General features: G+C 47.8%; 4 protein-coding genes across 4 annotated transcripts; 3 read left to right on the top strand and 1 right to left on the bottom strand.

Moving 5' to 3' along the window:
• Nucleotides 1-1270: 1270 nt before the first annotated feature.
• F5147DRAFT_744450 (uncharacterized protein) lies at nt 1271-4644 on the top strand (the record flags this gene model as incomplete). The annotated part of the gene is made up of 8 exons (XM_041439672.1): nt 1271-1357; nt 1458-1799; nt 2604-2812; nt 2860-3233; nt 3286-3505; nt 3623-3888; nt 3937-4425; nt 4511-4644. The coding sequence occupies 8 exons, from the start codon at nt 1271-1273 to the stop codon at nt 4642-4644; spliced, it is 2121 nt and encodes a 706-aa protein (XP_041295333.1).
• Nucleotides 4645-5767: 1123 nt separating this feature from the next.
• F5147DRAFT_771076 (uncharacterized protein) lies at nt 5768-6170 on the top strand (the record flags this gene model as incomplete). The annotated part of the gene is made up of 2 exons (XM_041441190.1): nt 5768-6073; nt 6123-6170. The coding sequence occupies 2 exons, from the start codon at nt 5768-5770 to the stop codon at nt 6168-6170; spliced, it is 354 nt and encodes a 117-aa protein (XP_041295332.1).
• Nucleotides 6171-7287: 1117 nt separating this feature from the next.
• On the top strand, nt 7288-8905 carry F5147DRAFT_744449 (uncharacterized protein; the record flags this gene model as incomplete). The annotated part of the gene is made up of 5 exons (XM_041439671.1): nt 7288-7624; nt 7688-7884; nt 7933-8122; nt 8169-8243; nt 8298-8905. 5 exons carry the CDS (start codon nt 7288-7290, stop codon nt 8903-8905), a joined length of 1407 nt encoding a protein of 468 aa, XP_041295331.1.
• A 253-nt stretch (nt 8906-9158) lies between these two features.
• F5147DRAFT_791050 (uncharacterized protein) lies at nt 9159-9887 on the bottom strand (the record flags this gene model as incomplete). The annotated part of the gene is made up of 1 exon (XM_041443063.1): nt 9159-9887. The coding sequence occupies one exon, from the start codon at nt 9885-9887 to the stop codon at nt 9159-9161; it is 729 nt and encodes a 242-aa protein (XP_041295330.1).
• Between the last annotated feature and the right edge of the window lie 4919 nt (nt 9888-14806).

The following is a 14806-nucleotide window of genomic DNA, read 5'->3' as shown; positions in this document are numbered from 1 at the left end:
TAAGATAGTGCTGCTATCCTTTATGCAGGGCTCATAACCTGTAAGAGGTGAGAGCTAGACACGAGCCTCAGTCACGGGGAAACAGACTCTATTAACGTATCGCTACGAACCTAGACACGAGCCTATGTGTACATGTAGTGAGTACGATGATATAACAAAGAGGAAACTAACGATACGCACCTCAGTCACGGGGAAACGGACTGAGGTGCGTTGACGGATATTCGATGTCTTAAGTAAGGTTGAGAAAAGGGGAAAAGGAGTCAGGTACTGCAAAATGTCTCTGATATATATATGCCACTTGTCGTCATGTCCGGGTGGCCCGACGGACACTATCAACTGCTCTTGACAGCCGTCTCCAACCATATTCTACAACGCCCAACTCCGCCTGGTCTCAGCTACTCGCCTACACTCACTCATCACTTGGGGATCGCACTATTCATATTCTGGACGTCTCAGCTACTCACATACGCCCACAGAGTCGCCAACCATCCCACCGACTCCTCATGTCTTGCGCAGGGAGTCATTCTAAAATCAAGGGCCTCTCAAAATCTATCATCTCACATGACATTCGAGGGTGATATCGCCAGACTCGTATCCTGACAGCTAGCTGTCAGCTTCAATGCAAGGAGGCAGCAAATGTAAGCCGTCAGGCTCAAGTCCAAGGTATGTCTTCATGTTTTTATCACTTGCTTCTAACTAACACTGATTTCTCTTAGAGATGTCGAGCGAAGAACACCAGTTGGTGGAGAACATGATGACTGACTATGGAATGGATGTCGAAGCAATACCATACACCACACCTCCAGGAGAGGAAGGGATGGAATGGAGCCATGCGGGTGGGGAACATGAGGCATTTGAAGGACTGGCTGGTCAAATAGCGGACATTAGTGGCTAGTATGTATTTTTCATCTGTCTCTATCATTGCTCATGCCATCCACCAGCCGCTATATTGATCACCGCACTTGGGAGGACCGCACAGAAAGCCAAACAAATCACTGGCATCTCCAAATAGACTTGCTCGTGGACGCTTACCTGGACTACCATTTCCGTGATTCTGGAGACAGTTTACCAACCTTTGACGACATGCCTGCGGAGCCACTTCCAGATGAATCCTCTGGTGTTTCATTAACTAACATAGAACTTATTGACCTTTTCAGTATGTTTTATGAACATTCCAAATCTATGTGTGCTAATTCACTTTCAGAGTGAAGTCACTCTTCACTTCACTCGCAACCCTTCCACAGATACCCGAATGAGACCTTAATCTACCATGGTTACATCGGGTGCGCGCCACTATATCCTACGGCTGCTATCTCGCTGCGCACTCTTGCTGCATACCGTCAAATGCATCGATCATGTCCCTGATTCAGCATTCAAGCCCAAGTGAAAAGTCTCTGTTTCCTGCATGATGTACGTGTACATTACATTATTTGACTGATCTAAACATGCTGTAATAGACTCCCTATCGGCCATACCTCAACATACAGTTCTCGGCTGCTTACGATGTCTATCTAGAAATACTTCACCGTGTGAAACAACGTCTTTCGGCAGCACTCAATCATGACACGCTGGACTGGCACATGCTCAATTCATGCCCAGCTTGCTTCTATAAGCTAGAGGATGAGCCAGCGCTAGAATTTGATTGGCTGGTATCCATCGACAGCAATAACAGTTTGAAACGCTGGGACTCCACTATTTATGGCTCAAACCAACGCATTGATTCTCGTAAGGCACAGTCAGATTATTGGCTTGATCCCTGCGATGTAGACCTGTTTAAGGATGAAGTCAAAACACGAGAAGTAAGACGAGCCTCTCTTCGCGCAACTATAGTCTGACCATACCATGTGTTACAGGGATCTGTAACACCTACTAGAGCCCCAGCTCTCCCTACGCCTGCCCCCGCTCTGCTAGACTCCCCGCGCAGCGGTGCGCCACCTGCGCCTAGAAAAACAGCGGTCTGGACCGCTATGACCCCGCCTCAAGGCGCTATGACCCCGCCCCTGGCCTAGACGGCCTTGTACCTGTTCCATGGAGGCTGTACGCCTCATGGACACCCTAGATCAGCGCATGTATACAGCATGTCGCTTCATGAAGATCCGGAGCGCCCCTGGCGCCTCATGTATGAAGACCCGGAGCGCTTGGCACTTCCTGTACCTATGCGCAGCTGCACTTGGCGCTGCATGTATGATCAGAGGTTAAGCCTCATGTACTTTATCTAACCTCATGTCTGGTTATCTTAGATGTACGATATACTATAGATTACAGACTGAGCTTGAACACTTACATACACTATGTATAAGTACATACATTGTTGTAGATTATACTTCACTTTAATCTACTAGGTTCTACCAAGAACTTGCTCATCTAAGCCTACCAGCTTCCTTGTGTGAGACCGCACTTCATCGTTGTCCCCGTACGACTTTGCACGTATCCGCTAGCCCTGCATCTCGACGAGCGCCGTCTTACCGAGATCGCCGGAGGAATCCTTGACGTTCCGTCAAGGCCAGACCATGCTCAGCTTCAGTAGACTCACTCGAGTCGTCACTGAGAAGACCTATCCTAGTTCGCACACGCCGACCTACAGTCGACGTAACACCATGCAGAGGGACACAAATGATGATAACTGGGAGGATGAAATGATCGCAGCCGAAGGCACTATCCCAGCATTCAATTGTGTCAACCGATGGCGTAATGCTGGTCCAGAAACTCGCAAAAAAATGTTTGCGGTCTTCGATGAATCCAGGATCTTTATTGCAGCATGCTGTCATAGATTTGTTGTTCTAGCCTGCGACATGATACGGAGTGGAGAATTGTTAAGTTTTTTCTTAGCTCATCTTAACTAGCGCTGATTTACAGTAGAGCAAAATACCCGCTAGCTATAATTGAGAAGCTCCTCGCCATATACGGGAAAAATGGTGGCTGTGCATATGATATCAGATGCGCTTTTTCAAAGACGCTGACAAACAGTTCCTTGGGTATGCGAGCGCGCGAGTTAAACCTTCGTCTCATGGTGGGCGCGTTTCATGGACATGCCCATAATCGTAAGTGCCAGCTAGACTGGCATCCCATGTACATTCCGGGAACTGGACACACTGAGGGCGAAGGGTGCGAACATGTGTTCTCATCATCAAATGAGCTTGCTCGTAGTACAAGACATGCAAGTCCATTCCACCGGCGTCAGACTATCAAAGAACATTTTTCATTTTGGGATGCTGACAAGTACGCCACTCTCAGTGAGTAAATATTGTTACCTAAGTCTTCTGATTTCGCCACTGATTCTGTCAGGCAATTTCATTTGGAACCACTATCGCGAGGCACTAAACTCTATTCAGACGCTCACTGTTGAGCTAGCTACCATCAAAGCTGAGCTATGTCTCACTGATGAAGATCTTTCTCAATTTCTCAAAGACGAATGTGATTATCTTGATGGATTGAAGCTGCCGCCAGTCAGAGACCAACTCTGCATACGCTATGTCGAAGTTCTCGATGAGCTTGCTCAACAACGGTGAGTAATGTTTGTATACCGTCATCACAACCCATCCCTGATATTTAACTAATTTAGTGCTGATTGGGATGTAGCTCAGGAAGTCGGCAATAATGCCCTGACTAGTATTCCCACCAGTAGTTTAGAGGAGATCAACCATGCCCTCAGCCAAGCTTGGATTCGCGTGGACTCTTCCTATGCGAAGTTACAGCACGCTGAGGGGCTTGTCGCACATGTCGAGATTCAATTGGCTGTGGACCAGTGGTGGGAGATCGGTGGGCCAGAGTACCAACACTTTAAGGAGGAGGCGTCTCTGGGTAAGTACCGCACTGCCCTAGACGAGCTTGAGCGTCTCGTGGTGATGAGGCTATTTGAACTTTCCAAACTGTCGTTATCGGGCACAGGTAAGTTTATCTCTGCCGAAATACTGATACTAATGAGTTTTTTTTTAGGGTACAAACTACATCAGCAGATCGGCAAGGCTCTACAATGTCGTTCGGATGCCATCCGTAATGCTATTAATTGCTACAACACACAGGCCGCAGCCCTAAATCCACCACGTCCCAAGATCTCTTGGAAAGATATTGCTGATTATGGTTTTCTAGGCGAATTTGATCTTCTGCGATATTCTCGCAATGATATTCGAAGCAGTGATTGGTCAAAGCCAGGACATCGAGAAGCAACCACTAAATTCTTCAAACTTTGTCGAGCGTGTGAAGAAATCACTCGACTCAATGTTGAAGTCTGCCGGTTGCACACCTCCATTCATGATGAAGAACTTCACATGTTTACCGTCATACAAGAACTTCTGATTTCAGATCCACACCTAGGCCACAAGCTGCAATGCCAACACCATCCGCGTGCAGCTATTAATACAGTACATCACTACCGCTTGAATCGCATTGAGAGTCTCACAAGTTTTTCTGGAGTCAGGGGGGTTGGTACCCGCGCTGAGCATGCTGCTGATGTTGCTGACTGTGGTATGTTTTATTGGCAAACTCAGATGTTGTGCTAATGTTTTCACAGGTCAACCCAAAAATCTTGCGCATATCTCGCCAATCATTGATACTGAGGATACAGACGTGGATGCCATCGATCGCGAAGAGCAAGACACATTAACGGAGGACATGGCTGATTTTTTACAGTCGATCATCAACTAACTTAGGCACCATGTACATACCGCAGCTTGTACCTTTAGTTCTATATCTCTTTGCAATTCATAACTTTGCCCTAAACACTTGCAACGGATGTGTGATACTCAATAGATATTGTAATGTACAGCGTCGAATGCAATTCCCAGCGCTCTATAGTTGTATGCTACATTATGGCGCTGTACTTTACTACTGTACACTACATCTAAGTCCTATATAGAATATCTACTGAGTTGTAACCCTATGGCACTACAGATGAGATGTAATGTACAGTACAGCGGTAATCTATAGCACCATATACCGTTCGTAAATAATTTTGGATCAGTGTGGTTTTGAAGGCGCTCGAGGGTTCTTCGTATCTTCGAGCGCCTTCAAAACCACACCGATCCAAAATTGTTTACCCCCAAGGGTTCATAAATAATTTGGGATCGGTGTGGTTGTGTGGTTTTGAAGGCGCACAAGGATATGAAGAACCCTCGAGCGCCTTCAAAACCACACCAATCCAAAATTGTTTACCCCCAAGGGTTCGTAAATAATTTGGGATCGGTGTGGTTGTGTGGTTTTGAAGGCGCGCGAAGATATGAAGAACCCTTGAGCGCCTTCAAAACCACACCAATCCAAAATTGTTTACCCCCAAGGGTTCGTAAATAATTTGGGATCGGTGTGGTTGTGTGGTTTTGAAGGCGCATGAAGATATGAAGAACCCTTGAGCGCCTTCAAAACCACACTGACCCAAAATTGTTTACCCACTCCACAGTTGCCTACATTATATATACGCTATACTATAGATAATACACAGTTGTAGTATCCTACATTATGGGGCTATAGTATAGATTACCGCTGTACATTACATCTCATCTGTAGCGCCATAGCAGTAGATATTATATACAGGACTGAGATGTAGTGTACAGTACTAGTAAACTATAGCACCATAATGTAGCATACAACTATAGAGCGCTGGGCATTGCATTCTAGGATAGTACATGTAGCCACTAATCTATGTGTACATAATAATATAGCCGCCATTACTCTGAATTTCTACCATGCACTTGTTGAGCTAGCGAACACGACCGTTTCCACTGCATCTAGCAAGAATCCACCATCTCAACTGCCCTTCAAGCCATCGTACTCCATGGCATCTTTGCCATCTCCAGGTGATGAATGGATCGGCTGCTTCAATATGTCAGGTCTCACTGCGCTGTATCATACTTCTACATTTGCCACAGGTTTCAGCAACAATGAGCGTCAAGCAGCTGCATGGGCTTTGCTCAGGCATGATGCTCATATCAACGGCTCCCATTATCAGACTAAAACATTGGGGGGTCTTCACCCATCATACATCAGCTTCAATCGGTCAAGCAATGTGAACGAGGCAGAAGAGCGGTCCCTTACTCACAGTGAGCTGCTCGAGGCAGCCACCCAGGATGTCTTTGATGCAGTCAGTCATTCTCTTGTTTCTTTTCTCAAAACTCACAACATTTTTTCAGCTCACCATGCAAGACCGTCTTGATGGCGGGATATCCCTTCTCATTTGATGCACTGGCAGTGAAACTCCACCGAATCTCTCCCCTGAACAAGTTCTTATTGATGTCTACATCATGCCACACGAGTTGCAGGAAACGCAGCAGCGAATTTGCGGAGATATTGCTGTCTTAGTACAGGCATTCGCACAAGAGTTCGCAGTACCTCATTTGCAGCGTTTTTCTGCCCGCTGTGCCATTGAAAAGGTGAAACCCAGTAGACGCTGTAAGTAAACAAAGGTTTATTATATTCTTTGCATTGCTGACACAAGTTGAAGTCCCTGCAACTAATATCAATGCTACCGGTCCACGACACCTCCCTCCACCTATGGTTGCCACAGGAGCTCGAATCCAATGCTCTGCGCAACCCCCCAATACCTTTTCCACCAATCTGCAGTCCCCTCTCCATCATTCGGACTCTGCTGCCATTCGTCATGGTGTCGAATTGGCTGCCAGATCTGCAAACCGAACTACACCATCGACACCACGCTTGGAGATGCGTCGATGCCGGCCGGCTGATGCATTTTCCAAGGTGGTCCCACTTGTTGTAGCACCAACTCAGGGACAACAACTCGCTTGCAATCTGTCAATGGTTGGGTCGCCACTTATTCAGGCCACATACAGATGCTGTGCTTGATCGGTTGAAGTTAGGTGACGAGAATTTGCCGAAACTTCGAACATTAGTCGGAACAGTTCACAGCAGCCGATGGGAGGCAGTGTTTAGGTCCCCAACATGGGACTTAACTTACAAACAAGCTTCCATTTTGTCTAACGCCCTCCTCATAGACCTACAGGTAGGTATGAGGGATATCAACCCTGAAGTTGCCAAATCGAAGGTTAGTCGTATTCCATTCTTTGCATTTATTATTATTAATTTCCGTCCGTAGCACCAGTCATCAGTGCTTAGCACCATTTTTAAGGTCCTCAGCATCTTGGTGTGTTTGTGTGCGCTTTACCTTTTTTGTTTTATATTACTGTAGATCTCAAATGTTTCCGCCTTGCTTAGTATGGAATAGTGTGATATTTGACCCTAACCGCAATGGACTTGAAAAATACCTTTTCTCAGTGCGTTAAATAGTCAGATGAATATTTGTGGGTCATTGACTAATTCTCGGCTGCTTGCTTGTAGCCAATGGTTGCCCAGTTGTTTTTTGCCAACAAGCGCAGTTCAACTGCGAGACACACTCAGCCACCTGCCCGTCGACGTCCAAAGGTTGTCCTCAGTAAAGAAGCCCGTGCTGCTCTCAGGCTCGAGCAATGTGCCAAATCCCTTCGGTTCAAGGACGCGTTAGATGACACATGGAAGCAGCTTGACTATGCTACCAAAACAATTGCAACTTCACACCATAAAAGTATCCGCCAAGTTCAAAATGATTTATACATAGGTCGTGGACTTCTCCGCTCAAAGCGCTCTAAGGCCAATTTATGGAATGTGTTCTGCTGGAAGAAAAACCAAGATGAAGAGAATGGTAAGTTTTTATTTGTATTCATGTTGTCGTGCTCTATCATACTCATACATTTGTTTTTTGCAGATAGCCATGGTAAAGTGGTGCTCCAAACACTTGTCCGTGAACACAAGTCTGAATACCTCGCGCTCTCAAAGGAGGAACAAGATGACCTTCTCACTGAGTTTACTGCGTGGAAGGAGATGAAGAAGACTGGAGTCCGTACCACGGCAAAGTCAAAAATCAATGATATCACGCAAACCTTAAAGGCGGTGGAAAACGAGGTATGTTCTCTGTTGAATTTGTCTCTGACATCGCCTCACATGTTCTAGCTCAAGAGCCTCCATTGTCATACAGGCGCAGAATCTATTCTCTACACTACACGTGGATCTACCGATGTTCCCCTCCGAGGTATCGCGTTTGCCACTCAAGGCGTTGAGAACTTCATGGATACCGTCATGGGGATTGATAATCAAGATTTAGTGAGTAAAATGGAAGGCTTCGCCGTCCAGGGTATGAAAGGTCAGTGTCTTCGTTCTTATTGCTATATTTTTCTGATTATATTCAGGTTCTGCAAAAAACCACCAGAAACATGTCTCCGATAAACGTGCAGAAATCCGCGACACCATCAACCGAAAGCTTCGTAAGTATTTTTTCTGCCTTCATGACAATCAATTGATTTGAATTTTATTAATAGAAGAGTGTACTGGTGAGCCTGGTGCAAAGATGCAATGGGTGCATTACTTCCGCAACATTGTTCAGTGGTACCAGGTCGTTGTGGAAGGATGGCCCGATAAAATTCCATTTACAAATCTTAGTCAAGTATTGAGTGCGCTTCCAGACCTCCAGATGCTTTGCAATAGGTGGGATCAAGGTATGACGTTCTGGAGGTCCTTGAGTGACAAAGAATTCGAGAAACTCCGTCTTGAGCGCAAAGAGAAGCTCGAGAGTGGTGAGATAATTGATCGCCGTTGCCGCACTCGATCTGACAAAGGGACGAAGCGCCGCGGTGCAGCAATGTCTGCAACTACTCGTCGCAAACAGTACAAGAGCATGGAGACTGTTGAGGACAGTGACAGCAGTGATACAGAACCAGCCGAGCCTCACAACACAGCAGCCCCATCTGCTGGTGTTGCTGCTGCTGGTCCTGTGTCTCCTTCCATTCCGCAGCCTTCCAATTCTCCTGTGCAGCAGCCGTCAGACGAAAGTGACTTTATTATTCCCCCCTTCAACAGCAAGGCGATGTTGGCTGATTTAAACCGAGTGTTTGGCCCCGCACCTGCTTCGTGGAGCTCATTGGAGTGAGGGAGGTCCCTTATACTTAGCTAATGTTAAGCCATAGCCTGTTCTTAGTTTGATGTGTCGTCAGTTAGCTTGCATCACTCATTGACATCGGAATGGGGGTGGTGTGTCACGAACATGATGATATATTGTTATGTACATACTACACAGTTCTCAAGTGCCATGAATGATGTCCTCGTGCTACAGGTACTCGAAAGTCCTTTCAATGATATGTTGGCCCCCAATGGCATACATCTCTAAAAGATATCAGTGTTAGTTAGAAGCAAGCAACAAGGATGAGAAGACACACCTTGGACTTGAGCCTGACGGTTTGCATCCGCTGCCTCCTTGCATCCAAGCTGACAGCTGCAACTTCTTGTCGTTCTGCACGCTCGAGAAAGCAGCAAATTGACAGGATGGCAGAGGCGGTGTTGACATGTCCATGAAACTTGACATCTGAATGGTGCGATTCCCAAGCGATGACTCTGTGGGCGTATGCGAGTACCTGAGACGTCCAGAATATGAACAGTGCAATCCCCAAGTGATGAGTGTGTGTAGGCAAGTAGCTGAGACCAGGCAGAGTTGGGCATTGTGGAATATGGTTGGAGATGGCAAGGATGATAAATTGGGAGGCTGGTTGGTGCAGATAGCGTGCCGGGGGTGCACAGACCACTTGAGTGCTGGGGTGGGCATTGTAGAGGGCAGTGGTGGGCAAGGATGATAAGGTGGGAGGCCAGTTGGTGCAGATAGCGTGCCGGGGGTGCACAGACCACTTGAGTGCTGGGGTGGGCATTGTAGAGGGCAGTGGTGGGCAAGGATGATAAGGTGGGAGGCCAGTTGGTGCAGGTAGCGTGCTGGGGGGTGCACAGACCACTTGAGTGCTGGGGCGGGCGTTGTAGAGGGCAGTGGTGGGCAAGGATGATAAGGTGGGAGGCCGGTTGGTGCAGGCAGCGTGCTGGGGGTGCACAGACCACTGAGGCGCTGGGTTTTGGGGTGAAGCAGACATTGTAGAGGGCAGTGATGGCCCGGTGTAGGGATTCATTCTGGCTGGGCTTGCAGAGACTGTTTTTACCTTAGTGTTATGTTTGCACTTTTGTAGCTTACATAATCAAGTTACCTTTTCACCAGTTCTACTATGAGTCTGAGTATTCAGCAAGTTTCTATCATATTTCCTCTTCTCTGAGCCTTGAGCCTGGTCCAGAAACCCTTTAGGGTCGAATAGCAGCTAGGTTCTGCAAGACCCAACATTGTTCAGACTCACCATCTGAATTGTTGTACCTTCACCGGGTGATGGCTGCTGAGCTATAGAGGGGACGGCAGCAGCACGCAGTGTGCAGTAGTGCAGGGGGTAGGAGGAAGGAGGCGTGAGAACCTGCCAGATCAACCGCTATGACCAAGACGGGTGATTTGCGGGAACTGCTGGAATCAAGCGTGGGGCGGGACAAGGCAGGATACGCGCCAGCTAGGTTATATAGCCTACAGTACAGTAGATATAAGGTATCAGAATATTTGGGGCGTTATTTAATGCTGGTGTTTGGATATTACCGTTTCCGAGCCTAAATATAGTTGACGAGGCACGCTATTGCTAAGCCTAATAAGGCTTCCCAAACGGGCTATCCAGGTGGTCCCATGAGCTAGATAACTGTCACAGTGCACGTGATCTGATCACTGCTCGACTTTCTACAGCGCTAACTTGAATAGCAAGGCAGTTCGAATGTCAGATTCAGACCAGTTCATTTCTGTACGTCAGTGTTCCATGCAGCCTGTGTGTTTTTCTTCTTCATATTAGGTTGTTTCCATTGTTTCATTTTCACGCAGAGGAACTATCATGCGAGAAAAAAGAAGAGACCCTCACAGTCAGATTCTCGATCTCCCAATGCTTATATCACGCGCCAATCCAGCAAAACAACGCAGAGCATTCCACGATCATTATCGCAGCAACCACCTGCCACTACCGCATTGGCAGCTGGGACGTCATTGCACACTGATACCACCATAGAGCAGGCCAGATAGTGGATTCAGTTCTTATGATGGATGGTATGTCTATTCAGTACACGGAGGGTCGATATTAAGGAAGACGAATGGCAGATTTCGTGCATCATTTTGACATCTCCCATCCTCATGACATCTCCCATCCTCATCCTATGCCTATACCCCATCATTGTACTTATATATGTACAAGCACCGTGCTGACTGAACTTGAAGCTTGAAGTGTTCTCAAGATACTGTAAAAGATGTACAAGATTAGCCAATGCCTATTTTGTTTTCCTCCCTCTCTTTTGCGGCCCTTTTCAGATGGCTGTTGTTACGACTGGGGTATGTCGAGCTGTCTTAGTCCGAGTGGACTGAGATTCGGCGAGACAGACGTGGTTCTTCTCTCGAGTGAGAGGTCAAAGGTTTCTGGCTAAGGCAAGTATCGGCGACTTCCTTAGAATGGTGGTTCTTAGATAGCAAGGTTGGAGACCTTGCTAAAGGACTTGTTCCAGGTAAAACCCAGTAGATTAAAGTGAGGAACTACATGTGGTACGCTATGTATCTATATAGCGAGAGTTCAAGCGGAGCTTGTAAATGTGTATCAAGATAGAAGGCGGACAGCCCGCTTGGTAAGTGATAAGAGATAAGAGATAGGAGATAGTAACCATGGTGCGGACAGCCCGCTTTGATAAGAGATGGTCTAGACATAGTGATGGTTACTAGCACGGAAAGCTAGCTTGACGATGATATGAGTAAGAGTCTGAAAAGTATTGGTCGCTCGTTAAAGGCCGTGTCCATGTACCATTGTCCGGTAACAAAGGAGAAACGAAGAGAATGAATGTACCGTAACATTACCCCCGTGTTATGGTCGATGGCACCGGCATCGACGTCACTAGTCGTCCTGGTTTGCGTAGTAGATGGGGTCGGCGTCGGCATTGTGGAATTCCAATTCTTCTGGCTGTACCAAATACTCCCTATTGGCACGCTCAAGATCCTCTTCTTCTTTCTTATCTTTCTCCGCTTCCCACGCAGGCTAACGCGTCGTAGAAGCCTTCGTCGGTATAAACCAACGGGAATGCTATCTTGCTGGTGGTGAAGGGGCAATAGATGGAGAAGTGCCCAGGGTTTCGTGTCGCCGCAGACGCGACAATAGTACAGGGGCAGTTCTTGTGCTTGTGACCAAGCTTCTTGCAGACCCGGCAGATAAAGTTGGCGTCGGCGATAGTGCCGACTACCTGTTTCAACTGAGGGGGTTCTAATAGTGATGCTGGAGGACGGGATAGCGGGGGGTTCTGTGGTGAGGTCGATGACCTCGCGCTTCTTTCCTTTGGATGACTTTTTCTTGGTTACGCCGTGAATGGCGGCTCCGCCACGGAGGTTTCTTCTTATAGACCTCGTTGGGCGCTGGGATAGGTATTGGTGCAAGGTTCCCTCCAATCGAAGTTGGATCAGGTAGAACAGCGGGGGGATTGTGAGTAATAGGAGGCAACGGGCGGCCGACTTGGAAGGAGTTTCGATCAGCAACAGTCTGTATAATTTCCCTGCAGATAGTGCTAAAACCAAGAGGGAATAGCTGAAGCGTAAGCGAGCGTATGCGCCGCTGGACGTGGTTGCAGGAGAGTCGGAGGGCGTCGTTCTCGATCTGGGCGAAATTCTTCTTCGAGACGTTGGGTAGGCTCTGATGATATGGATATAGGTGGCAGGCGACTCCAGCTGGCACTGCTGGTTGGTTGTTGAGATAGGTTTCGATTTCGAGGGCGTGGGCAACGGAAAGGATGGTGGTCTCGACGATGACGTCGTCTTCAATGCTGACAACGTTGTCGGCAAAGGGGGATTCACAGAGGCTGATGGAGGAGACATTGGATTCAGTAGGGGAGGTAGTTTGTTGAGAAGACATGTTTTGTATGACGGTGGGGACTGGTCGATTCAGTTCAACTTAGTGCCTCTTCTTATAGGCGGAAAGTAGGTCCCCGGCGTTTTCCATGTTCTCCGCTGGAATCCATTCGTTGCTTCCAGAAGAGTATCCTTCCATGATACGAGATAGCGTCTTCGTTTACCCGTGCCCTTATGACTCAGGACGGCTTCAACTTCGTATTCCTCCAATTGATTGACTATATCTGGAGGTGGTTCTTCGTAGTTCGGTCCGTGAATCTCTGTCTCTTGATAGGAGGATAGCTCGGAAGCATGGAACGTGGGATGAACCTTCCATTGTTCAGGAAGTTTCAGGGTGAACGTGATGGGCGATAGGACTGCGGTTATAGGAGAACGGTCCGTGCTGTTTGGGCGCAAGTTTCCTGGATGGGAGAGTGGTCATGAGATTGGTTGCGGATAGCCAGACCTTATCTCCTATCTTCCACGGTTGGTACTTCTTTCCGTGCGTCCTTTCTGCCATTCGTTGCATGGCGATATTGTGGCAAGAGATGGCTTCTTCTCTGATCTTTTGGAGGGTGCGAACCCTTTCTTCTACGGCAGGGGTATCCGACGATGGTAGTACGTGGGGAATACCGCGAGGTTCGTATCCCATCATGAGGAAGAACGGTGATGCGTTCCTTGCTTCATGTCTTCGGTGGTTGTGCACAAATTCGGCGAGGGGTAAATGGTCTGACCATTCATAGGGGTTACTCCTACAGTATATTCGGAGGTATGTTCTCTATTTCTTGGTTGAGCCGTTCGGTTTGTCCGTCGGTCTGAGGGTGATATGCCGTGGAGGCAGCGATCTGGTATCCCAAGAGGCGTGCTAATTCTCTAGAGAACCTAGAAATGAACTGGGGGCCTCGATCAGAGATCACCTTTTCAGTGGAGTCCGAAGCGTTTGAATACGTTTTGAAGAATAAGTTTAGGCTACTCCCTCAGAAGATATGTTCTTGTTACAGGGAGAAATAATCACCCCCTTCGTAAGGCCATGGTCTACCACGACCATGAGGAGTCAAAACCATTGGACACTAGGGAGGTCGGTGACAAGGTCAACAGAGATCTGGGAGAAAGGGCGGGTAGCAGAGGAGGGAATAGGGGACAAGGGGTGGCGAAACGGGGTGAGTGTCAGTTTTCATCTGCTGACAGAGAGCGCAACCAGGCGACATAGGAGCGAATAAAAGTGCCCATTGCAGGCCACCAGTAGTCGACGCTTGACAAGTTCTTCAGTTTTGAACCGTCTGGGATGTCCCGGCAGTGGGATGGTCATGGTGACGGAGCAATATGGCCGCCCGGTGGGACGGTGGCACATAGGCGCGAGACTTATAATAAAGTACTCCGCCAGACATTGTCCAGTCGGAGAGGGCTGATTTCATAGGGGGTAGGCAGAGCCCATCTAGGGCGTCGCTGGCCGTGGAGAAAATGGGTCATCCAGGAATTCCGTGCGAGGGCAGCGGAAAGTTCGTCATCGATCAACCGTATAAACATGGAGTCTGGAAGGAGCACATGATCCTCATTGTCGTGTTCACCAAGACCATGATCTGGGCGGCGAGAAAGTGCGTCAGGCGCTGCAAGTTTGGTTCCGGGGACGTGATGTAATATCAGGTCATAATTAGATAAAACAAGGCTGCCAACGTGCTTGCCTCCGAGAGAGTTATCTTCGCCTTTCGAAAAGTAAAGAAGGTTCAAATGATCGGTGAAGACGAAATGGGATGGGGGTTTCCTTCTAGATAGTGACGCCATTCATTGAGGGCGCGAATAATAGCAAGAAGTTTGCGATCGAAGATTTCATAGTTTCGTTCAGCGGGGTGAAAGATTGGGAGATGTATTCACAGGGGTGGTAGATGCCATTTTTCGTCCGTCTGGAGGAGTACAGCCCGGTTGCTACCAGGGAGGCATCAGTGGCAAGGGCAAATTTGTCGGTAGGGTCAGGGTTTCGTAGCACCGGTTTCGTTGTAAACATGGCTTGAGTTTATCGAACGAGGGCCTGAGCGTCAGTCGTCCAAGCGAAGACTTGATCTTTCCGAGTGAGATTGATAA

Source organism: Suillus discolor (assembly GCF_016758755.1).
Source record: "Suillus discolor strain FC423 chromosome Unknown F5147scaffold_14, whole genome shotgun sequence".
Classification (NCBI taxonomy): domain Eukaryota; kingdom Fungi; phylum Basidiomycota; class Agaricomycetes; order Boletales; family Suillaceae; genus Suillus; species Suillus discolor.
The sequence above is the reverse complement of the archived record's forward strand: the minus strand, read 5'-3'. Positions and strand labels throughout refer to the sequence as shown.